The 24,229-nt window shown below is 34.8% G+C and overlaps 2 protein-coding genes and 2 long non-coding RNA genes across 7 annotated transcripts in view; 2 read left to right on the top strand and 2 right to left on the bottom strand.

The window, feature by feature from the left end:
• Positions 1-2,642, top strand: part of LOC136807395 (uncharacterized) — a 42,954-nt gene extending 40,312 nt beyond the window's left edge. For both annotated transcript variants that reach the window (XM_067063976.1, XM_067063977.1), the window contains one exon: positions 208-2,642. In XM_067063976.1, the coding sequence (XP_066920077.1) occupies positions 208-1,792 (1,585 nt within the window). In that variant the 3' untranslated portion in view covers positions 1,793-2,642. The remainder of the gene's footprint in view (positions 1-207) is intronic.
• Positions 1-24,229, bottom strand: part of LOC136807400 (general transcription factor IIF subunit 2-like) — a 90,937-nt gene that overhangs the window by 42,377 nt on the left and 24,331 nt on the right. The window contains exons 1-8 of one of the 3 annotated variants that reach the window (XM_067063981.1): positions 15,979-16,070; positions 12,641-12,714; positions 11,708-11,850; positions 11,382-11,405; positions 10,528-10,615; positions 6,642-6,738; positions 6,154-6,297; positions 3,372-4,623 (exon numbers count right to left, since the gene is read on the bottom strand). In XM_067063981.1, coding sequence (XP_066920082.1) covers positions 4,495-4,623; positions 6,154-6,297; positions 6,642-6,738; positions 10,528-10,615; positions 11,382-11,405; positions 11,708-11,850; positions 12,641-12,714; positions 15,979-16,050 — 771 coding nt within the window. In that variant the 5' untranslated portion in view covers positions 16,051-16,070 and the 3' untranslated portion in view covers positions 3,372-4,494. Of the gene's footprint in view, positions 1-3,371; positions 4,624-6,153; positions 6,298-6,641; positions 6,739-10,527; positions 10,616-11,381; positions 11,406-11,707; positions 11,851-12,640; positions 12,715-15,978; positions 16,071-24,229 lie in introns of those variants that run through there. The other 2 variants (XM_067063980.1, XM_067063978.1) reach the window with 2 other exon arrangements.
• On the bottom strand, positions 17,798-20,765 carry LOC136807398 (uncharacterized). The gene is made up of 2 exons (XR_010846674.1): positions 20,674-20,765; positions 17,798-19,117 (listed from the first exon to the last, which is right to left on the bottom strand). It is a non-coding gene; the product is annotated as an uncharacterized lncRNA (long non-coding RNA).
• LOC136807399 (uncharacterized) lies at positions 20,750-22,295 on the top strand. The gene is made up of 2 exons (XR_010846675.1): positions 20,750-20,991; positions 21,363-22,295. It is a non-coding gene; the product is annotated as an uncharacterized lncRNA (long non-coding RNA).

Consider the following 24,229-nt stretch of genomic DNA (forward strand, 5'->3'; position numbering starts at 1 on the left):
TATCCTAATCTTTCCATTCACACACGGCAAAAATCGCTCATTACTGGTACAAGAAATTTCTATGGGTTTGAAAACCAAACTGTGTCCGCCTTACTGATTTCTCATTTAAAAATCACCGTTTTTGAAATCGTCTTTTTACATTTTCCTCGCCTTTTCTTCCCCTTTCATGTTACCTGAAAACAAACTTTCTTTTCCTTCTTACCTTAGCGGTGTCAACATGGAGCATGGTATTGAAGCAGGTTACAGTGATGAAGAAGAAGTTGACGAAACAGATGAAGTTAAACTCCTACATGACGAACAAGATTCTCCAAGACGTTTCCATCTCAAAACATGCCCTGCTTTGAAACTCGGTGAATATACCAACAACGGTGGAGATATAAAAGGAAAGAGTAAAGATCCAGTCTATTTCTTGTTACAACGATATGAAGAGGAAAAAGAGATGTGCACGTGTAGTACAATGCGATACATGACGCTTAACTCACACGAACAGAAAGTCAAACGCGATAAGAAGAGACATCAGAAAAAGGCTGGATCGAATGGTGGCATGCATCGAGCAAATTCGTCACCGTCACTTTTGTTAACGTCAGAAAACGGTTCATCTATCGATCCGTCAGAATTATTAGACGAAGAAGACTATGATTTGAGCGATAACGAGAAAGACGCCGTCGGCGATTTAAATACCGAAAAGTATCCGACGCTGAAACGACAAAAGTTTAAAGATTCGTATGATCAATTCTGTCGGGATGGAACCACGACGAAAGATGGTCGTCGCCGATTGTCCTCGGAAGAGAAAACCGAAGCCGACAAAAATTTGGTTATTCTCGGAAACGGTGAAGTCGTCAACCTGAAAGACGTCAATGATGTATCATCTGAAAACTCGGCTACCGAAAGTGAACGAGTTTTAACACCGAAAATGATGATGGAAGTTAACGATAATCGTCGTTCCAAATCGAGTGGATTCGGTGATGGAAGTAACTCGACCTCCGATTCGGAATCGATCCAAGAACTGAAAAACCCGATGTCTGGACGATTACCGCCATACACAAACGGATACCTAACTGATACCGGTATTTTGAAACGCCCCGATCATGGGTATGCTTCTGATTTCTCAACACGCAGCTCACCACTTGATTACAAGAAACGAGGCGGGCGTTATCAACCACCCGCCCCACAACAACACTCTCGTATAAATGGTTACGAGCCACCAAATCATTATTATTCTGAAGATGAATCCGTTCGAAGCGGCCATTCAGGTTTACGCCCTATCCAACCGCCCCCTTACACCCAAGCATTACACGATATCGAACGTTTATCAGAGAAAAATGATGTGACCGACAGTGAGGATTTGTATGATCACCTACTGGATATGGGTCGAAAATTAGGTGTCACTTTAGATGATTCTATTGAGAGCGATTTGAACACTAAAGGCATGACTTTGCCTCCACCTCGCTCCTATTCCAACCCGAGGGCGTACCCACCTCCAACGGGTGTTGAGTCGGGCTACATGACAGACACTAGTGTCGGGAAAGACCGATATACCGATCGAGAAAAATCGGAACGTTGTGCTCAACTTCTGAATGAATTTAAAAGTTCAAAATCAAGGAACACTATTAATAATAACACAGACTCTGAAAATAACTATGAAGATGAACTCCCCGTTGATCCGCCTACGTTACGTAGTCGTTCCGTGATGGGTAACGTAACGGAATTTGAAGAGCCACGTGTTCCTCCCGTCTTACGGCGTAGTAACAGTGCCGGATCGAGCGGTGTTTACAAAGAATGGCTTGTGTGAACTGGTCCTTGATATAGATAGATGGGGTTTTGTTATAATTGGAGGATTACATCATCGTGTAGATGGTGCCTTATGTAGTTGGCAATGTCTCATTCAAGGTGTTTTCTAACCAAGAGACAAAAATGAAAAAAAGACCTTTTGCATTTTGAAAAATGGCCGAAATGACATTTTCTAGGTAATTAAAGATAGATAGTTCTTTGAGCATTATTTCATCCTAAAAATTCCTAAAGCCAATTTTACAAAAGTTTGGGCCAACGAAAACTACAGTTAATAAACGCAACATGGAACATGAAATGCAAAGTATTTGTAAATAAATGCTAAATTTTTTTATAACAAAATATTTATATAGTATGATAATGAAAGTTTTTTTTTCAAAGTCAAGTAGAGAAATACAAAATGAAGTAAGTAGTTAGCGCCCCTGTCAAAATGAGTTTCAATTCCACTTCATGCCAAAATAAAAATATATTTAAACGTGTAACGCTGGTTCCTTTAGGATTGTTAAAATGGCGAATTTGATTCCGAAATTCATGACAGGGGCTCTTTAGTTTTTTATTCGTTTAATTTATTAATTCTCCTTAAAAGTGTTATAATTCAAGAATGGATTGAATTCTGGTCCGTAGAATACACTCAAGTTTGATATTTTGTCGCGTTTCTATTCAAGATAATTTCTTTACGATATTTCTGTATTTTTTTTTTAAAGAATAGGGCTTTAGTCATGAATAGTTACAACATTTTGTATACGTTTTTTGTTTTATTTTCCTTTCAAAAAAATATGTAATTTTGCTAACAGCAAGAAGGAATTGTACATTTTCCATCCGATGATGAATTAACACTTTAACATGATGACAAATCATTTGCATTTTTCTTCTTTGTCTTATTTCTTCTTCACTCAAGGAACTTCTTTCCCTAGAATTAATTTTTTTTATTAAAGAATACCGACAAAAAGGTTCTTGGCCCAAATAAATTGTTGCTTTTCGAATGATTTTGAGACCAATAAAAAAGCAGATTAGATTGCCCTCTGCACCTTTTAACTTCGGCCAATATGACATCAGATAAAAATGACTTAAAATCGTTTAAAACTCCAAACATTGACTGTGATAATATTATACGTTCATTTTGGGGGTTCAATCATTGTTATTGGCTGTCTTTAAGTAAATGGATTAACCAATTGTATTGAGATGTCCGGCGGAAGATTCCTACTATATGGTCTTGAACACCCCCTTTGAACTTTTTTCTTACAGTAGGGATGAACATTTCTACCGAAACTCTAATGGGGATAGGAATTATTTTGTTCCCAGCTCAAAAATTCCAATGGGGATGGTTTTGGAATACAATTTTTTCCATTGAATCTCAAATAGGGATGGAATAAAAGTCAATTTCACAGTGAGAATGATATATTTATCTCAGAGGAGACAAAACTTTGGCCGAATTTTCTAGTTGGACTCGGATATATGTCAATTTGAAATCTTTAAAAATGGTTTTTTACCCGCCCTTTCGTTTCCTCGATAAAAACAGAAACTTGTAACTTTCGAATTCGAAAAATGCCAATGTTAAAGATCGAAAAAATCGACAAAGAAAATTTAAAATATTTTTATTTCATTTTTCTTTTCATTTATAAATAAAAATATCGGAGGTAAATTGCTTCACGCATCCAATAAAAAATACTTTAAAATGGCGGATTAAAAACAACGATACCGCAACGTTTAGCATCTAGAGATACACCCGAATACTTAAATAGAAAAACTGGTTGTCAGACGTGCAATGCTGGACAAAAGGTTGTAGACAAATGAAATTTCAGCGAAAAATGATGAGAAATAGAGCAAAATGACTCTTCAATGTTTCTGAAAGGGGAGGGAAGTTAAGAAAAACACTTTTGAAGTCGTTGCATTTCTTTTGAATTGCTTTTGAAGGAACCACAAGCAAAAAATCAGCGTTTTGATACTGGTGTAAGCCAGTTAATCAAGCCCTTTGGTTAGACTACAGTGGGTGTTTGGAAAGCACCCAGAACCTCTTGGGAACTTGTTTTTGATCGATATTGAAGTATTTTGCAAATATTGCAGAAGTCTACAAACCTTTTTGTCCATGATTGTGTGCACACCTTAAAAGTCGAGTTGTAACGCTTTCTTGAAAAATGTTAACAATGTAAAATATAAATCGAATAGAAATAGTTCAAAAATTATCGACTTCAATACGATATACACGGCACAGCCTCACCCAATACAGTACGGACAAAATATTCCCCTTATACCGTAGTAATCAGAGGCCGTGCTACTGAAAATTTCAACCAGTCAATGAACAATGTCTGCGTTCAAGAATTCTAAATTCCACCAGTTGTTGGCATTTTTCGATTCAATACAACGGCATGCAGAAACTAGCGAGTTTATGTATTTCCACTGTGAAGTATCTGAAACGATTTGGAATAACCTTTATTTCAGACCGAAAAACTCGAGGTCGTCCTCAGTTGATTAGGATCTAAACAATCTAGCTAACCGTCGCCGTTGTAGAAAAACTCGCTAAAAGTGAGGTTAAGTAAATCGGTAAAATCACGACGATGGACGAAAATTTAAGAGGCTAGTGAGCTTCAACCAATCAAATTTTGTATTTTCGCTAGCCTATTACATTTTTCGTCCGTCGTCGTGATTATCCTCGTATGCTTAACCTCGCTAATGTCAACCCAACTACTGTCACCACACAAGCATCCATCAACTTGATTCTGAAGTGTCGTCTGATTTATTGTAATGTCTGTATTCAGGTTTCAGTTCATAAGTATTCTTGTGTGGATTCTTCAAGTTGTAATTGCAAACGTCTCGCAAAATACTCTTCAAATGTGTCTGTAGACAAATAAAATTTGTGAGAATGAGTAAACTCGTTTTGAGGAAACTTAGCTCTAGTTTAGACGGCCCACTTTTCGCCCTGCCTATTTTAACTGCGAATTGAAATTGGCAGAAAGTTGGCTGTCTAAAGTCAATACATTGCCCTCTTTTGACGTCAATGCAATGTCTTCTTTCAATTTTTTTCAAGCAGAGATTTTAACTGCCAAATTAGTGCCCACTTTTTGTCTACCCTAACAATTAGAATAAGCAGGGCAGAAAGTTGGCCGTCTAAACTTGAGCTTACATCATAGAGGTATAAAGAAAGACAGGAGATGAATTTGTCGGTAATTGGTCGTTAAAGTCTTTTGATTTCTTTTATGTAATAAATCAAAAGAAATTCTAGGCTCGCCCGACGAAATACGACTTTTTAGTAGAACTCAAGTCTGTTCTGAACATTCTTACTATCAGCATCGAAGATTTCTAGCCTTCTAATATAAGAGAATAAAATAAAATTCAGCTCCACGAAATTAGTTTGCGTTCAATTTTGGCATCCATTAAATTTTGTTTTGAAAAGATATTTTCTCTAGCCAGAAAATAAAAAGTTCTTTATAAGCACACACAATTTCAGACCCAATTTGTAGACAAAAAGTCGCTGGAGAATTTTGGAGGAAAGTATTAAGCAATAGGGTTCACCTTGAAGAAAATGTTGATCGAAAAATCTTGTCATTTGATGAAGGATTGCAAAGTTTACAGGCCCTTTTTTAGTCCAAATATTTTCTTACACCAATGTCAGAAACAATGAATCTCGTTTCATTTTATTTCCAACACTTAAGTTAGCCAATAAGATTTCACTTATCAACAAAAGAGCTCATTAAAAATGCACGATATATGAGATTATGAGCATGCATACCTCGTAATTTTTTAAATCGTAGGGCGAGCATGGTTACAATAGCATACTTCTCCTGTTTCTTTATACCTCCATGCTTACATGCATACAAATTAGGGAAATTGCGTTGAAGTGCCATCAAAGGAAGTATATTGGGAGAAGAGCTAGCTGTATCCTTTTATATGCTTTCCCTGATCTTGTAAAATCCCGACTGACACACAACGTTGTTTCGACGTTGATCTAACGTTATATGGCCGTTTTGAACATTAGATGAACGGTGAAACAACGTTATGTGCCAGCTGGTAGGGGTCGGGGTAGAAGACTAGAATCTAAAATATTACAAGGAAAGACTTTAAACAATCTGCGGCATTAGAGCTCGGTGACTTTCCTTTCAAGAAATCGGACTTTGCTACATTCAAGACGCTATAGTTTATGGTGACTTGAGAAAGAAATCGAAAAAGAGAATAATTACTTTATTCCTTAACGAAAACAATTTTCATTCTTTTTAAGTAAACACTTTCAGTGTGAAAAAGGTGAAAAAGGAAGAAAGGGCCAAAATCATTAATTTGGGATACCTGCGATACCCTTCTGCCCCTACTTTCTTTTTTCTTGTCGAAAAAAAGGTATATGGAGAGGTAAAACATAAAATAGAATAATCTTACGACAGGTTGTCTTGTGATACCGATCAGATCTTTAAGAGTATAATATTGATGTTTTTCGAACGCTGAAAAGATAGTTTCCAACACCTCGTCACGCTCGCTTCTCACGCGTTTCTCCGTGCTTCGTTTCTTCTCCGCTTGTTCGTTCTAAAATGACCGGAAAAATAGATGAATGCGGACTCTTCCAGAAAAATCCGTGGATGATATATGATTTTCTAAATTCACTATCGCCGGACAGCATCGATTTTTCTTCCTAGGAGAAGCATCAAGTCGACCTCCTGTCCACAGATTTGCCAGTTTGCAGAATTTTTACTATACCCCTGGATATTAATTATATCCGCCATCCCTATGAACATTTTTCTTTTCTGGATGAGCCATGTGAGCGAATCAATGAATGAATTAAAAAAAGTTCTCCCAAAATTGTTCTATTCGGAGGATAGTGAGTCCCTCGTAGATTCAAGATTGAAGATCAATTACGTAATACAACTTACCATCGACGAGTGATCGTTGACAGGTCTGAAGGAAGAAACTTTCTCATCCGTGAAAACAGTCGTTCGTTTGGGTTTCAAGGCTTTCTTGATGTCTGTCCTATCAACAAAAAGACGCAAAAATGGTATCTATCATAAAAATTTCAAAAACAGGGGGGTCTCCATAATTCGAACACTCTCAGGTAACGCAGATTTGTTCGAGTTATGGAAAAGTCGAGTTGTAGAGACTTGTATATACTGCTGCACGAGAAAAGAAATCTCCTCTCGTAAATGGTGAACCTTTATCTTTTAAGATATGTTTCCTCGATAAGCATCCGTGCTTTATTTTTGAGTAAACGATGTGCTTTTAGCAAAGAAGAACTTCTGCTCATCCTTCAATAGGAAAAAATAAACCTAGGCCATCATAAGAACTTGCTGTACTAACTGTGCAGGAAAATATATTTATTAGCAGTTTCATGTAAAGAAAACACAAATAAACGTCGAGTAAAGCTCTGATTGGCTGAATAATGCACACATACTTTACTTTAATTTGTGTATTTACTTGGTGACGAGTATTTGGCTAGTAACCTTGAAACTAAGAAAGTCCCTTATTCATGTATCATGATTGCGTAATTTAGAACAGAATTATTGTTTAAAGATTTTTCTTATTAAAACAATAAAAGAGCTATTATTATTATTATTATTATTATTATTACCAACCCTTCCCCCAATGAAAATTATATTATCACCTATGGATCTTAAAAAAAGAACAAATCGTATCTGAAGGGAAAGTTTCCTCTCGCACAAGGGGTCCAAATCTAAATTTGTTGTTTATTTTCATTTCAATAATATATTTATAATACAATGTGATTTCAAATTCATCATAATATATTTATTATGAAAAATAAAGAAAGGCACGAAAAAACTGAAGATTTTTTCATATCATGCCTTGACCCAGAGTGGTACTAAGAGAGGTCTCAGATTTCGAGGGAAAATTACTTTTTCAAATAAAAAGATAGGAAAACGACCTTGGAACAAAAAAATTAACAAGTTTCGTAGGTGACTAATTGGAAAAGAATTTTTCCTGGTGTAAAACTAAAGAAGTTTACATTTGAATAAACAAGAATTTCTGTCCAATTATATTCACTCAGAAGATTTGGGTAACAGAGCAGGTGTATGTAATTCTTCCTTATTATTTGAGCCTAGTTTGCCGGATCGAATGTGCAAGCTTCTTTGAGCCATAGGAGAAACAAGAGGCAAATTCTCTACAGAAATCTTTATTGACTCTTTCGTTGTCAGCTCTCACAATATTGGTCCCCGAAGCTGGAAAGTGCTTTAAATTGCTCTCTGTAATTTGAATCTTTCTCTAATTCGAATAAAATTTTTGGTATCTTGAAGATCGAATTAGAGAAAGTCATCTGTGGCTATATTAAACAAGCTGTTGACAGTACTTAATATATGGTAGAAGGCTTTCAGGTCACAGATACCATTTGAAAAAGTCGTATTTAGAAAATAAGTTGTTTCCTGGGAGTACGGGATAAACGTGCAGAGGATGATGATCGAAGTTCTGAAAATTTGACTGAAAATGTTTGCTGACATAAACGTTTTAAACTAAGCTTATTGACACCTCTAATAAGCTAATTGAAGCTCGCTAAGTAGTATTAATGACATGAAATAGTCAGATTACTTTATGGAAAGATAAGGATACCTTAAGTGATAATAGACTAGTAAATGGATATGATATACAAGTTTTTTCATAAGAACATCCAAAATTGCTGAAGCCTTCGGATGTTCTTAACTTTTTAAGTTTTAATCCTAAAAATTTTCTTAGCATGTTTTTCATTTTGTGAGTATTTTTTACCATTTTCTTAGGGAATCGGGTGTTTTTGTGTCCACAAAGCCTTAGAATTTTCTCAAACTGTTCTTAATATTTTGGCTATCGAAACCTTTTGTTCTTATGTAGTTTGTTCTTATAAAAAACGTGTACTTGATAAGAAAAGGAGTGATTTGGTATGTGAGAAAAGTCGAATGTTTATACCACTATAGAGGTAATATTTATGATCTGAAGTGTAGATAGAGAAGCAAGCAAGTCGTGATAAATACTTTTTAATTTTCTGAGTAAAACTTGATAAAACTAAAATTGATAAACGATAAACTATTTCCACTATTTATATCATAAACCGTGCTTAATAATTATTCTTCGAGCTACCAGCTAAAGAATGCTTTAAGATTGAAAGTGTGATTATTTTTCTATATTTTAGATTTATTATTATAAATGAATTAAACACAAAGAAAATGAAGTGAAAAATAATTACACGATTCCTTAAATGTCAAGAAGAACATTTCAAGAAAATTCGAATACAGACCAGAGCCACCAGGAAAGACCAACAACACGACAAAACCAAACAAAAGAGGCTTGGAGATGATGATATTCTTCCAAGTCACACTCATCACATTATATATCATTGCTGCAATTTTACATGCATTCGGATTCATACTTCTCCTAAAGATCGTCCGCAAACGATGTTCGACTTTCGATAAATCACAACGCATCTATCTCTTATTCATCAGTTTTATACAACTGGTCGGATGCATTGCACTAAGTTTGATGTTCGTGCCTACAGACCTTGACGTCACATGGAAAAGCACGGCATACTACATCTACACATACCTCAGAACCTCAGGCTACATCAAGCACATTGGATCCATGCTTCTCCTCACCATAGACAGAGTTCTAGTGGCAAACTTGAATCTACGTTATCCGATATTCATCACAACAAAGAAAATCGTATACTCAATCGCCGTAGTAGTTTTCCTTGGATTAACCTATTTCTCAATCGTCTTGATATTGGAATTAGACAACAGCTTTATACAGAAAATCATCGCATTTTCAAGCATCATTTTCTCAGCATTAGTTTTACTCTGCTACCTATGGATACTCCAAATCATCAACTCGTCCAAACGAAAACTTCACAAAATCAACAAAAATGGACCAACACCAAACGCTTCCAAAATCAGATTTGGTTACCATTTAAGCATGAAGAAAACATTGGCAGTACCTTTTCTGATCTTCTTCACATTTGTGATTTTCTATGCTCTACCTTTTCAAATCACCTACTGGAAAGGAGAAATTGATTTATACGCCCCTCAACGTATTTTACACCCTTTAGGATTTATCTCTGATGCCGTGATATATATTTTCTTTTATCCACCAGTACTAAGAGAATTGAGAGACATTTGGTGCTGCTTATCATACAGACGTTCAAAAAGTAAAATCTCGTTCCTTCGAAACCAGAAAATGGTCGTTCTACAAAACCCTAAACTAATACATCCCATGCAAGATTTGTCACCAAGATTGTAAGGGTTGATTTTAATGGCTACGTTGAGTAGAAGTACAATTATTAGATGTACCTTTGTTTTTATCAACCGAAAAAACTGTTAATTATCGTTATTTCTGATTTTCCTGGAAAAGAACCTGGGCAAATTGGATTCTGTCTATTTAATAACTAGACTATAGATTGTAATTTGAAGACCACAACTTTTTGCGAGTAGTTAAACTTTTAACTATATCGTTCCAAGATTGATGCTTTAATACTTTGAAATACCTGCCTAGACTGTTACCTTGTTCCCATAAGGCCCTACTTACATTTTCATGCTCATGTATACTGTACCTGTCTAGACTGTTACCTTGTTCCCATAAGGCCCTACTTACATTTTCATGCTCATGTATACTGTACCTGTCTAGACTGTTACCTTGTTCCCATAAGGCCCTACTTACATTTTCATGCTCATGTATACTGTACCTGTCTAGACTGTTACCTTGTTCCCATAAGGCCCTACTTACATTTTCATGCTCGTGTATACTGTACCTGTCTAGACTGTTACCTTGTTCCCATAAGGCCCTACTTACATTTTCATGCTCATGTATGCAGTACTTTGAATTGGTCGACAATCAATGCGCTTCGATATTGTTCCTTCGAATGCAATCTTATCACGTGCTAATAAATTATGAAAGAAATAGATAAACCAATCAAGACTCGCACAACGACTATAATTAAAGAAAGGGATTATTTGCCTCTTCTTAATATGATTTATTTTTTGAGTTGAGAAAATTCTAGACTTACGTTTACACTGATTTACAATATATTTAGTGTACTTTATTGGGATCAATTTTCGCGAAAAAACGCTGAATCTTCTGAAATTCGTTTTCAAATATTTCAAGTGGATTAAATCTCGTTAAACAGCAAAAGATCAATGGAAATGGCCCTGAAAACGTTAATTTTTCTCACAAATAGCAAATTTACAGGCCATCTTAAAGGTCCTGTTTTTAGATAAAGAGTGATATCATTTGTTTACTTATCAATTTTAATTTACAAGCTTTTTGACATTGGATTGACACGGATGTGGAGAAGATTGGTCAGAAGAAGGAAAAGAAAACATTTTTTCGCTTATATCAGCATAATAACAAAAGGCAGACACTGCCTATGAAATATATGTCTGATATGAAACGGGAACACTTATGTAAAATTAAACCTTTAAGCCAAAAATCTGATCATAAAAATTTCGCGTGGATTTTCAAATTTTTGGGTAACATTTTAATGCAGAGTTACCCTTAAAAAGAAACGTGAATAACATTTCCGTTTATCTAAATTCTTAGGAAAATGTACTCCGTAATCTTTCCACGATACAATCCAAAAAACAATGCGAATTGCAAGCTATGCGAAAAAGTAAAATCAATGATGAGAGCAACAAAAAATTACATACTTGATTCACTTGGTTCATCTTCGTCTACAAAAATAAAACATAACAAGAGGTAAAGAGCTAAAAGCTATACTCCATAACCACCCCAGTCAAGGGGTAAGTGGGTGATGTGTTGAGTAGTTAAGAACCTATATAAAGACTTCACGTTTTAGAATAATCGTTGACGCCCTGTAAAAATTTGACTGTGACTTTCATTTGCATCCTAAACAGGAGCTCGTCGAATAACAGAACTTCGATTGAGAGGGCGTCAACAGCAAAAGATGACAGCTTACCATATAGATTATAAAACGTTAATGACTATATTTTGTAGAAAGGACGTTGGTAATTACCTGGAGGCGTTTCAGAAAAAACGCCCATCGTTTGGCGGAAATCTGACATCACAAATTTATGTTTTTCAGGAATATCGCCACTTTCACCTAATTTAGTCAAATGTTGTGCCAGGTGAAATGAGACATTATTGGGTCCGGAATTCCTGAAAATAAAACAGTAGGTTCGTCTTGCAATTCCTGCATTAATAACACGCATGCGTAGTTTGTCGTTTTTTTAAACCACATGTAGTTAATTCCCTTGATAAACAAAGAGGAATGAATTTGTAGAGGTGGTACAGTCACGTTCGGCCAGGGTTGTGGACGGCGAAATATGGAATTTGTCGTCCTTTTTTGTCGTCGTTTATGAAATTTGTCGTTCTTTTTGTCTATTTTTAGTAATACAGGATTTTTTAGATAGACCCCCTCAAAACATATGCACAGGTTCCGAATTTCGCCATTTTTGTGACCTTAATGTGAAAGTTAATAAGCTTAGAGTATTTTCACAATTTTGAACATTCTTTTGTTTTTCTAAAACCCAGCCTTGCATGTATTTTTAATGGAACAATCTACTACATAATATCTTATCGATAGAAATTTGTCGGTAAGAAGTGACGAAATTTTTTACCGAGGAATATTTTTTGTCGGCAAAATTTTCCACCGACGACTATTTTTTGCCAACGAAATTTTTAAAATGAAAAAGTGCTGTTTTCGTAAAGTTGTCCTTTTTGCCTTGTATTTTTGTTTTCATGTATTAGATAGAACATATCCCTTCATTTTAACGTTCTTATTTCTATAAATGATTTTAAAGCAGGGAAAAAGAAACCGCTGAAAACAATGTTATCATTTAAGATTAATCGTTCTTTTTATAAGAAAAAAGTCACTTTAGTAAAAAAAGATTGTATTTTCTTTACTTTAAAACCAGACATTCAAACCAAGAGTAATGTTTCTACATACACAGGGATTCGTAGACTACCAACGATGCCAGATCCATCAGCTTTGCTCCAAACTTCTGCCATGTATTTCGGAACCTGAAGAAAAGATTGATTTCGTTGAATATTTTCAAAAACAACAGTATGTCCGGTTTTATATGAACCCTTGATGAGGTAGTTTCTAACCCCGACCAACAAAATCTTTGATCGGAGTTTTTTTTTTTTGATTTGAAAGTAATTTCAGCCCAGTTTCAATAAAGGTCAGTAGTTTGGGCCTTACCAAGGTAACTACTGTACAGCAATACCCTATTGAGGTATTATCCACTTTCAAAAACACAGTGTTGATAAAATGATATATAAAGATTATTTAAAATTGTACTTGTTGTCAGTGATCTTGCCGACCTGGCTGATCTAAATACATAGGGTATTTAGATCAGCCAGGTCGAGCAAAGAAAAAGGCAGGATGATTTTTATACGGGAAGTATTCTAGTCGTTAAAATCACAGAAAAGCAATCTTTTACAGCCGACTGCGTTTTGGAGGTTTCTTCGGTATGTTTTTTAATAAAGTCGTTGACAGAGAAACGCTGAGAATAATGTTTTAAAAGAACAAACTTGAAAAGCTGGATAGCCTGAGAGAATCATCTTGGAAAAAATCTTCAATTTTAAGAAAGACAGGTCAATAGAAAATGAGATAAGTTTTGATAACTGTGTATACAAATACTGCAACATTTCAATATTTGACATGCTTTAAGGACCCTCAAACGGGACCTCCCACTCATTAAGAAATCAGAAAATGAAAAATAAAAATATAGACAGCAACACAAGTAACACAGCCATCGAAATCAAATTGATTTGAACATCAATCAGATGTTCATTATCAAAAGACTACTTAACGCCAAACCAAAATCAAGGCTGGGTCAATCTTTAAAAAAAATAAGTGCATAAGTGCATTAAATTTCAACCAAAATTTCTGGCCCAAATATACCCAGAAAAATTCCCAAATATTCATTATTCAATATCACCATTTTGCATCATTGTGCAAAAAATAAGAAAAAAACTAATGAGCCGAACCCTGAGAAAAGCTGGTAACAAACGAACGAACGAACGAAAAAACGAAAATTCTCATTTTTATTCAATGATTCGCAAAAGTTGATGCTCGCGAAAAATATTTTTTCCTGAAATTCGAGAAAGTAAATGTCGTGAATTTCGCGATTTTTCGACCTCGCGAAAGTTTCTGCTTGCAAAAGTTTGTACGCCTAAAGTATTATACAGGGTGTTCCGAAAAAAAGTCTGAGTCAGAACACGACTACAAGTAGAAAAATTCAGTATTTAAGTGTTTTACTATAATAATGTTGTTAGTGTATTTTTAATCTGTTTAAATGAGACGTTCATAAAAATGTTTTAGCTCTTCCAGAAAAAAATTGTACATGGGGGTGGAGGATATTTTGTCCGGGGGGTAGCAAAAAATCATCAAAATTTGCCTTGTCCGGGGGGGTAATTTGGGGTATCCGGGGGTAATTTGGGGTGTCCGGGGGTCAGCAGATGCTTGTCCGGGGGGTAAAACCTATTGTCCGGGGGGCCAAAATTCACCCTGTTCGGGGGGTAAATCACTAAAAATTGTTATATCCTCCACCCCCCCCCCATGTACAATTTTTTTCTGGAAGAGCCCATTACATAATTGATATTTTAATTATGTTTATAATTTAAATTCGTTTATGTTTAATTGTAACCAGAGTTAAGTGTGTTGCGTTAAAGAGAGAAATTAGACAAACACAATACAAAAATCTTTCTACTTGTAGTAGTGTTCTAAGACAGAACATTTTTCCGGGACACCATGTACAAGCGGGTTTTAATGACAATATCCCTACACAGCTATCGTAATGACAAATTTAATGGGACTTTGAATTTGACGACCTAAAGGTAATAAAGAATTCTTCAAAAATCATTTCTAGAATAGAAAATAAGAATATACCTTAGAGATGTTGATTGGCGAACACATTACATGTTTTTTATAAGAATACAAAAATTTGAAAACAGGCTCGGAGATGGTTAGGTTGAGGGCTTGACAATGCTGAAAAATTGTAGGTAAATTCTGAAAGTCAGTAAAATCCCACCCTAAAACAGGCAAAATCAGAAAAATGCATTTTTTGTAGGCTCGAAGTAATGCTTGGCTTATGCTCACAGATCTGTAAAGTCCGAAGGGCTAGATAGGCAACTTTAAACTTTCTCCAGCAAAAAAAAAGTGAAGCTAAAATTTGACATTTTAAATTTCGTGCCGATGGATAGGATCTAGTATTTTAATTGTTTTCGGAGCGCGAGATAAAAAAAAGTAGGCGGCAAACGCATCTCTCAAACCAATGAAATTGCTTTGTGTCACGTCAAACTTGCTTCACTTTTCGATAAAGGCCGCGGATCTAGCCCTTCAGGCTATGATAAATCATTGCTTATGCTTAGATTTTTGCCGTATCAAGTGAGTCAAGATATGCTTATAAGTGCAATGCTTACAAAGAAAAAAAACATGTAATAGATAGATGAAATTTATTTAGACAACTGTATCAAAAAACTCCTACACTGAAACGCAAAAGAATATTTGAATAGTTTGAAGTGGTCCTTAACGCACATACAGATTACTCGAAAAACCTTTACAAATAAGAATCGAACTGCTGTTTAGTCAACTGTGTCAATTTATTATTTTGCAACCAAATGGAAGAAAAAATGAAAGAATAAAATCTTGAAGTCACACCCTGAAAATGAAAGTAAAAGTGGGACCTTAGCATCCGTTTTTTAGGTCTATGATATTTTATAACCACTAACTGTTAGAGGGCTATTTCTAATAGTTGATCTCTAAAGTTAAACATATATAACACTTCTCTTTGATATAATGTAACAGAAAGGCAGGGAATAATCGAGTAGCACGAAAATTCCTTGAAAAAGAAATTGACCGGAGAATGAACTCACGACCTTCAACACCACTAATCACCTGATTCCCATTGGCATTCTCGAATGGCTCTTATTCCCAAATAAATTTTCGGGGTTTTTATAATATACAGGTCGTGTGCTAGTGCTAAAATTTGATTGGTTAAGAATTGTTAAGAATTGTCATTTTCAATGGTATCCCCTATTTAGGGGTAACAATACTTCTTTCGATTAACTTATACTCCTAAATGAGTTTTCGGGATTAAAATAATAAACAGGGCGCGTGCTAGTGCTGAAAATTTGATTGGTTAAGAATCGAGGACAAACCCCCGGACCGGCGGTTACGTTATAAAGTAAACAAGAATCGATTGTATTTATCAAAAAATAGATTCTATAATCCTCCTTTCGTGGTGACTTTTTATTGTAAATCGAGACAAAATAAATTACCCCGACTCGATCACCCAAAAGGGAGTAAAACTTTATTAAAGGTGCAACCTTCTTCGAGAAATAATACTTCATATTATTGCTAGCAACTGCAACAGTTCATTATGGAGACATCATGGCCCTCGATTCAGTGAGATCAATGTCTTTTGCGATCAAACGAGCCATGGAGGTGGATTCACAACCATTCTGCGTCGCCAAGATGGCTCTATCAATTTCCAAAGACCCTAGAAAGATTACAAGTTCGGATTTGGAAAACTTTTAACTGAATTTTGGTTCGGAAATAAAAATATGCACGATCTCACCAAACCCACCTTTGCGCCCAAAAGCTCCACACTGCTCATCAATATGCGAATGAAAGGACAAACAAAACCAGTTTATGCAAAATATGATACTTTTGAAATTGGAGATGAGGCGAGCAAATACACATTGAAGATCAGCGGTGTGTCAGGCAATGCCAGTGTTTTGACTGGATCATATTCTTTTCTTGGTCAGCATAACAACATGAAGTTTTCAACGTATGATCAGGATAATGACAAGAATTCTTCTGGCCATTGTTCGGCTGGATACGGAAGAGTTGGGTGGTGGTTCAATAGTTGCTACAGCACGCTGTTGACTGGTAATTACAAATTCACCAAGGGTACCGGTAATGGCGAAATCTCTTGGTATAATGGTAAGGATATCGAACCCGAGTTTGTGGAATTGATGATGCGCCGTAATCTCTGATGAAGAACATCATAAAGGTATGAGCTGATCCTTACAAAATGCAAGAAATCAACCTTTTTATATTTAGGGACAGGCTAGAGTTTTACAAGCTCTTATTAATTTCGCCTAGCGAAAGTATTACAATCGTCTTTCGCGATGTTGGTGTCGTCGGAAAAAAAATTAGAAAACGAAAGTACTCGATACGGTGGACGAACTCACTAAATTTAATTTACAAATCATACGCTCGTATAACCACGGACGATTTTCGCGGGTTTTCTTTGGATTACGTCATATATCTTTGTGTCCTTTAGCTTCCACAGGAAAAAATTAGCAGATCACAAGTTTGTGAAACGTCGTTTCCGGCCCTTAAAAATCGGATTTTCAAAATTTAGTTTGTGAAATAAAGTTTGGGATATTGTGAACATTGGGTTTTCTTATTTCACATTGAAGTTTTCTTTTCACAAGGTCATCGTGAATTTGATTTTCACAATGATAGAACTAATTTTCACAATATTTAAAAAAGATAGGTTGTAAAGTTCCATTTAACAAGTTTGTTAATTGTATACGTCATAACTTGGGATATTGACAATCACAAGGTAAAATAGCATAGGAACTAACTGTTCTGATACCAAGTTTGGGAATATCAATTTCCGACCCCAAAGACATTTTCTTTAGTCTGATTTGGGATTTCTCAAATCCTGGGTATTCTTTAGTTAAAAAGATTTATTTTCACAAGCTTAAGAAAAATAGGTTGTAAAAACCCATTTCACAAGTTTGTTAATTGTATATACCATAATATCTTTGGGATGTTGACATTGGGATATTGACAATCACAATATAAAATAGCATAGGAACTAACTATTCTGATACCAAGTTTGGAAAAGTCAATTTCCGACCCCAAAGACATTTTCTTTGGTCTGATTTGGGATTTCTCGAATCCTGGGAATGTTTTATTCTTTGCTATGGGACAAATTTGTGAATTTAGTCTTTGCAATGTAAAAATTGTTTTCACAAGTTTCAAAAATAAGCTTGTTAAATTCCATTTCACAAGGTTAAGTTATGTGGTTACCATAGATTGGGATATTGAAAATAACGATGCAAAATAACATGGATTCACTAATTAGACACCCGATTCGGAAAAATTCATTTCTGTATCTCTCCTATAGCCTAATTTGGGATTTTGTGAATCCCGAATGTTTTATGATCTAATATTATATCTAACTTTTACAATGAAAAAAATATACATATGTACAATGACGAAAAATGATAAAAATGAAAAAATAACTTCGTAAATGCAATTACTAGAGTTTGAACTCGTGCAAAATTCTAAAAACATAAAAAAAAAGAGTAATTACTTCCAAAAAACATCCATAAAATTATCATTAGTTTTGTTCTCAGCATGTAAGGCAATAAAATATTAATAAAATCAAGCAACCTGGATGTGTGAAATGGTTTGGTTTAAGTGCAGCTTTGGTTTAGGGTCAGACTTTGAAATAGTATGTTTTTGATATATAAAATACAGTAAAACTGTATTGAAATAATGTGTATTTTTGATACCGAAACATTACGTCATTACTCAAAAGAGTTTACTCTTAAAAGTAATGAACATCGTTAAGATCTGGCGGGAGGTATTCCTTCGGGAACCGTAAAGACAGCCATCGACGAACACGTAGCCCAGCTGGATTTCAACCTGCTACGTGAAGACTGACCGTGAGTGCTTAACCGACCGAGGGCAAGTGAAGTTGAAAACTTGCTTAAATGACTTGCTGTGAAGGAAAAAACACGGTCAACCTCCACCTCGCACGTGACTTGTTTTTCGTCACGTTCAAGCGTTTACCTGTTAGTTTTCAAGTATACTTGGCTAACCAGAATCCTAACTTAATTAAACTCGGTTTAAAAAATGCTGACCAAAAGTAGCATAAAGCCCTTTCGAAAAATTCCTCGTAAATTGTCATAAGTACATTGACTTGAAGTGATAATCGTAATATCCATAATCAAAAGAACAAATGAATAAGGTGGACTAAAGTCACAGTTCAAACGACTCAATATCGATCATTGGAATTCCACCAGAATCTCTACGATAAAGAGGGATATTACGACTATCCAAAATTTTATCATACAAAAAGAAACTGCTAAAACCAAACACACCCTATGAAAGAAATCCCAAAAAATAAAGATAAAACGAGACTTCACCGATGAAAATTGACGTATTTACAAAACTCCATGGTGAAATTCAAAGGACGTCATTAGCTTAGTCGGCAGTACGGTTTTGATCTTTTGTCCATTGATACACTGCGAAAATCAAAATATTCCAAATAATTTTCCTGGAGAGCTTGATCGACCAGTTTAACGTTCGTTACTGAAATTGAACCGATGAAGACGACAACTGGATTGTTACTTCCATAACATAGGATTCGCCACCTTCCAAACAAGGTACAAGCTGTGAAAAGTAGAAAAAGTAATGAGTTTTGGTACAACAGTCCAGTCTTTGTGGCTCAAGCAGAGTCCAGTATACTACGACTGCGTAGTCGTTCGAGTTATGGGGTGTTCGAGTTTTAGAGAAGAAAAATAGCCTAAGATTTTCTCAAAGGAACGAGAAAAACTGTTCGAGTTATACATTGTGAGATATCAGGAGACATTCGAGTTATGGAGAGTCGACCTGGTCGACTGTAGTAGTATACTAAAAGTAATAAATACGAAAAAGACACTCAGTTTGAAATCAGCCGGCGAGGCGACCTTTTTTTCCGTTGTGTTCTGAGAGTATGTTTCAGCTAGAAATTTTGATTTGTTCTGATAAGATCTTCGAAAATTAATCAGCTAGAAATAATGGTGTGTTCTGACGAGACAGGGGTATAACCAAGGTCATCAAACGTGTTCTTGTTGTCTTGGTAACCCTAGAAAGCTTCAGAACACATCTTTTAAGTAGACAGGGGTATAATATAGATAAAATTTATGTGATATTGTTGCCTGGTAACCCTATAAAGTTTCAGAACACATTTTTCGTGGAAAGAATCAAATATCCTACAAGTATATCAAAAAGTTTAGGAGACAAATAGTGCGATAAAGGTTTTCTAGAAATCAGAACACATCATTTATTTGTATAAGAAAATCGAAGTTCATAACATGTGGTCTCCTAGAAGATAAGAACACATATTTCTAAAAAATCCCTCCGCCGGCTGCATATGTCAATTGTTGTGTATAAGTCGTATAAGTGACAGACTAGCCCACCAACCTATACTATTTTCAGCTACAAAACAAAATAGTAGTGGGAAATTTGTAAAATCGCTCGAATTTTTTAGTCAAAGCACTTGTTATACATTTTTGGAAAGCTAAGGGGTAGGGGAATCAAAATAACTTGGGTGCCAATTTTGCTTCGGACACTTTGGTGTGATTTTCGGACAAATACGACGGTCTCGGGCAAAAATCATAGGGAGAAAAAATAATGAAAATTTCAGCTTGAGAAAACAGAGACCTGTTATATATTTTTGGAAAGCTCTCAAAAAATTAAGATTAGTGATATATTGCGAATATAGGTGATTTCTTTACCTAACTCGAGATATGTAATCCTTAAAAACAGTGTTTTTCAATGTTTTTCAGCCAGAAACAGCTGTTTTGTCCAGTTTTAGCGCTTTCTGAAGCTCAATATCTCGAGTTAGGTACTGAAATCACCTATACTCGCAATATATCACTAATCTTAATTTTTTGAGAGCTTTCCAAAAATATATAACAGGTCTCTGTTTTCTCAAGCTGAAATTTTCATTATTTTTTCTCCCTATGATTTTTGCCCGAGACCGTCGTATTTGTCCGAAAATCACACCTAAGTATCCGAAACAAAATTGGCACCCAAGTTATTTTGATTCCCCTACCCCTTAGCTTTCCAAAAATGTATAACAAGTGCTTTGACTAAAAAAATCGAGCGACCTCAAAAAAACGAACAAATTTCCCCCTACTAATATAAATACTTGGATTTGTTTGATAAATTACAAGTTGACTTACTTTGTTGAGTTGAAGTGTTGCACTTTATTTCTTGCTTGATTCCGATATTTTTTAAGTTTTGAAAGAAAACGAATTTTCGCGCTATCAAAAATACAACTGTAAAACTATGAAAAAGTCTTCCATATAAGGAAATTTGCAAACATGGAATAACGGACAAAATCAACGCGAAAGAAAGCAAATTGTTCTCTTCAATACTTATATGTGTGGGAAAGGTGTAGAGGTGTGAAAAATACTTGTGTGTGATTTACACATTTCTATTGCAAAGGAAACAATGGAAAGACAAATTAAACATCACAAGAAATATAAACTTCTTTATCGGTAAGTTTTATTACTTTGATTTCAATTTTATGGATTTTAAAATTAAAAAAGAATTTTTTCCATACCAAATTTGATAGCAAAATTTCATTTCATAAGATTTTTATAGGAAAAATATATAAAGAGAGAAATTTTCGATTACGTAATGAAAATCTACTCCAATCAGCTTTTAAGATTCAAAATGAATCCGTCCAATCAGCTTTCATTGCTAGATTTTCAAATTCTGTTCATTATTCGTTGATATTTTTTTTCCATACAATACTTTTGTTAGTCTGTTGTCTTATGTATTTTTAGTTGAGCGGGGTAACAGCATGGAGGGGAGTTTTTTTGATAGAATAAATTTGTAATAAGTTTCATTTTATTTTGCTCTTTAGATTAGATAATATTACCGTAAAAATTCAGCAAAATACTATTATGGAAACAAAGAAAGACGGCAAAACGACATCATTGGCTCGCAATATCTTGGTTGGAAAAAGAAATTTGGTTGTATCGATATTTTCAGTTCCTTGATGAGAATTATACAAATTACTAGCTAATTATCAAATTACTAGCTAATGTTATTGACTGAAGACAATGTAAAAATCGACAAGATGACTGAGATGACGTAGTAAACCACCGACTTACAGAGAAAGCTTTGCTTGAAAATTGCAAAAATCAATGGAGAATGGAAGTTATGTCAGTTGCTGAACGATACACTTTTTTTTTTTATTAGAACACCTAAAATTTGGCTGAGCCTGGATGTGCTTATTATTTTAGCAATTTTCAGCCTTAAATGTTCTTAAATGCGTTCTTAATTTTTCAGACTATTCTAAATCGACAATATCATGCAAAATAAAGAGCATATAAAATTGGTGCAATTTGAACAAAATTTGACTCTCGATTTTAGAAAATCCATGCCTAAGTTGGGTCAAAACTGCTTGAAAAGAGGAAAAAATTGTAGTTTCTTGTCATTTTTTTCCAAATTGAGGCTGGGCATGTTCTTACGATGTTCTTGATTTTTCGACGAATTTCAGCCTCAATGTTCTTATAAACTGGGTTCTAATAAAAAACAAACGTGTACTGAACTACAGGAGCTATGGAGCTATTCATGGATTCATCTTTTCCTAAAGGTTCTCTGTGGATGTCGTTAGAAATTTTAAATCTATGTAAACACGTAAAACACGTAAATGGTTGGGGATATATTTTCTGGACATGTATTAAAATTGCTCAAGACTGTATTTGTTACTTTATTTCAATAAAATCGTTCTTCAATATAATTGTATTTTAGATATTATAGAAACAAGCAAGAAACCTATATTCACATTGCATTTCAAACGTGCTTTAAAGTAGAACCCAGATCCACTTTCGATCATTTCCTAATTTAGCCAGTTTCAGGACAATTTTGGACAAGCTAAGTTCTACATTGGGAAGCGCTTTTTTACAAAGTTTGGGAAGAGTAAAATCTGGAACCATTTTCGACCATTCCCTAATTTAAACAGTTTCAGGGCAAGTTTGGATTTAAGCTAAGTTCTGCATTGGGAAGTGCTTTTTTACAAAGTTTGGGAAAAGTTAAATCCAGATCCATTTTCGACCATTCCTTAATTCAAACAGTTTAAGGACAAGTTTGGATAAGCTAAGTTCTACATTGGGAAGTGCTTTTATACAAAGTTTGGGAAAAGTAATATCTGGATCCATTTTCGACCATTCCTTAATTCAAACAGTTTCAGGACAAGTTTGGATAAGCTAAGTTCTACATTGGGAAGTGCTTTTATACAAAGTTTGGGAAAAGTTAAATCTAGATCCATTTTCGACCAAACCCTAATTCAAACACAATTCCAAATATGGGGGAAAACGTAATATTTTATTGGGAAATGATGTTTCACAAAGTTTGGTAAACGTAACATCTGGACCCGTTTTTGCTGGTTCCCAGCGTCAATCTAGGCTAACAAAAGGTCTGGACAAAAATAAATCGGTTAGGTTTTTGTCATTTTTGGATTGTGAAACTGTGACTCACAAGCTCCAGAAATTGAAATTCCCAACCAGGGTATCCGAATATCCGCATCCAGATTTAAAGTTTGTGAAATTGCATTTGACAACCTTGTGAAGAGTTGCAGGATCCCAACCTTGTGATTAGTTTGGGAAACCCACCTATTCCCAAATCTGGAAACGACATTTCACAAAGCTTGTGATCTATTAATTTTTTCCTGTGTTCACAGTTTGGATTTTTTCTTTATTTTCTTATAAGCATATACTTTATAAGAATGAATCAAATCAATAACTCTTGATAAACGATGATATACCCTTCGGTAATTAGTTCTTACAAAGTAAACAAGGGATGGCACACAATATGAAAATGTTTATTTTTCTTATAAGCATACACTTTATAAGAATCAAATCAATAACTCTTGATAGACTGTGATATACCCTTCGGTAATTAGTTCTTACAAAGTAAGTAAGGGATGGCACACAATATGATCATATTTATTTTTCTTATAAGCATACATGTTTGTTTTTTATAAGCAAGTGTCTGCCCCTACATCAGGCTCGCATTATGCTTAGCATTCTATTGTTCTCAAACAATAGAGCCATTGTTTAGGTACCAAAAACTGAGCCTGCATATGCTTATAAACGTTATGCTTATAAAAGAAAAAACATGTATATACTTTATAAGAATCAAATCAATAACTCTGATAGACTGTGATATACCTTTCGGTAATTAGTATATACTTTATAAGAATCAAATCAATAACTCTTGATAGACTGTGATATACCTTTCGGTAATTAGTTCTTACAAAGTAAACAAGAGATGGCAGGCAATATGAGCATATTTATTTTTCTTATAAGCATATACTTTATAAGAATCAAATCAATAACTCTTGATAGATGGTGATATACCCTTCGGTAATTAGTTCTTACAAGGTAAACAAGGGATGGCACACAATATGAGCATATTTATTTTTCTTATAAGCATATACTTTATAAGAATCAAATCAATAACTCTTGATAGACTGTGATATACCTTTCGGTAATTAGTTCTTACAAGGTAAACAAGGGATGGCACACAATATGAGCATATTTATTTTTCTTATAAGCATACACTTTATAAGAATCAAATCCATAACTCTTGATAGAAGGTGATATACCTTTCGTTAATTAGCTCTTACAAAGTAATCAAGGGATGGCGCACATATGAACATATTTACATTATCGGGGAAAACTTCGTCGGGGAAAAATATTCGTCACTTGCTGGTAGTTGGTAAAG

This window comes from Clytia hemisphaerica, unplaced genomic scaffold (genome assembly GCF_902728285.1).
Source record: "Clytia hemisphaerica strain Z4C2 unplaced genomic scaffold, Clytia hemisphaerica genome assembly, whole genome shotgun sequence".
Lineage (NCBI taxonomy): Eukaryota > Metazoa > Cnidaria > Hydrozoa > Leptothecata > Clytiidae > Clytia > Clytia hemisphaerica.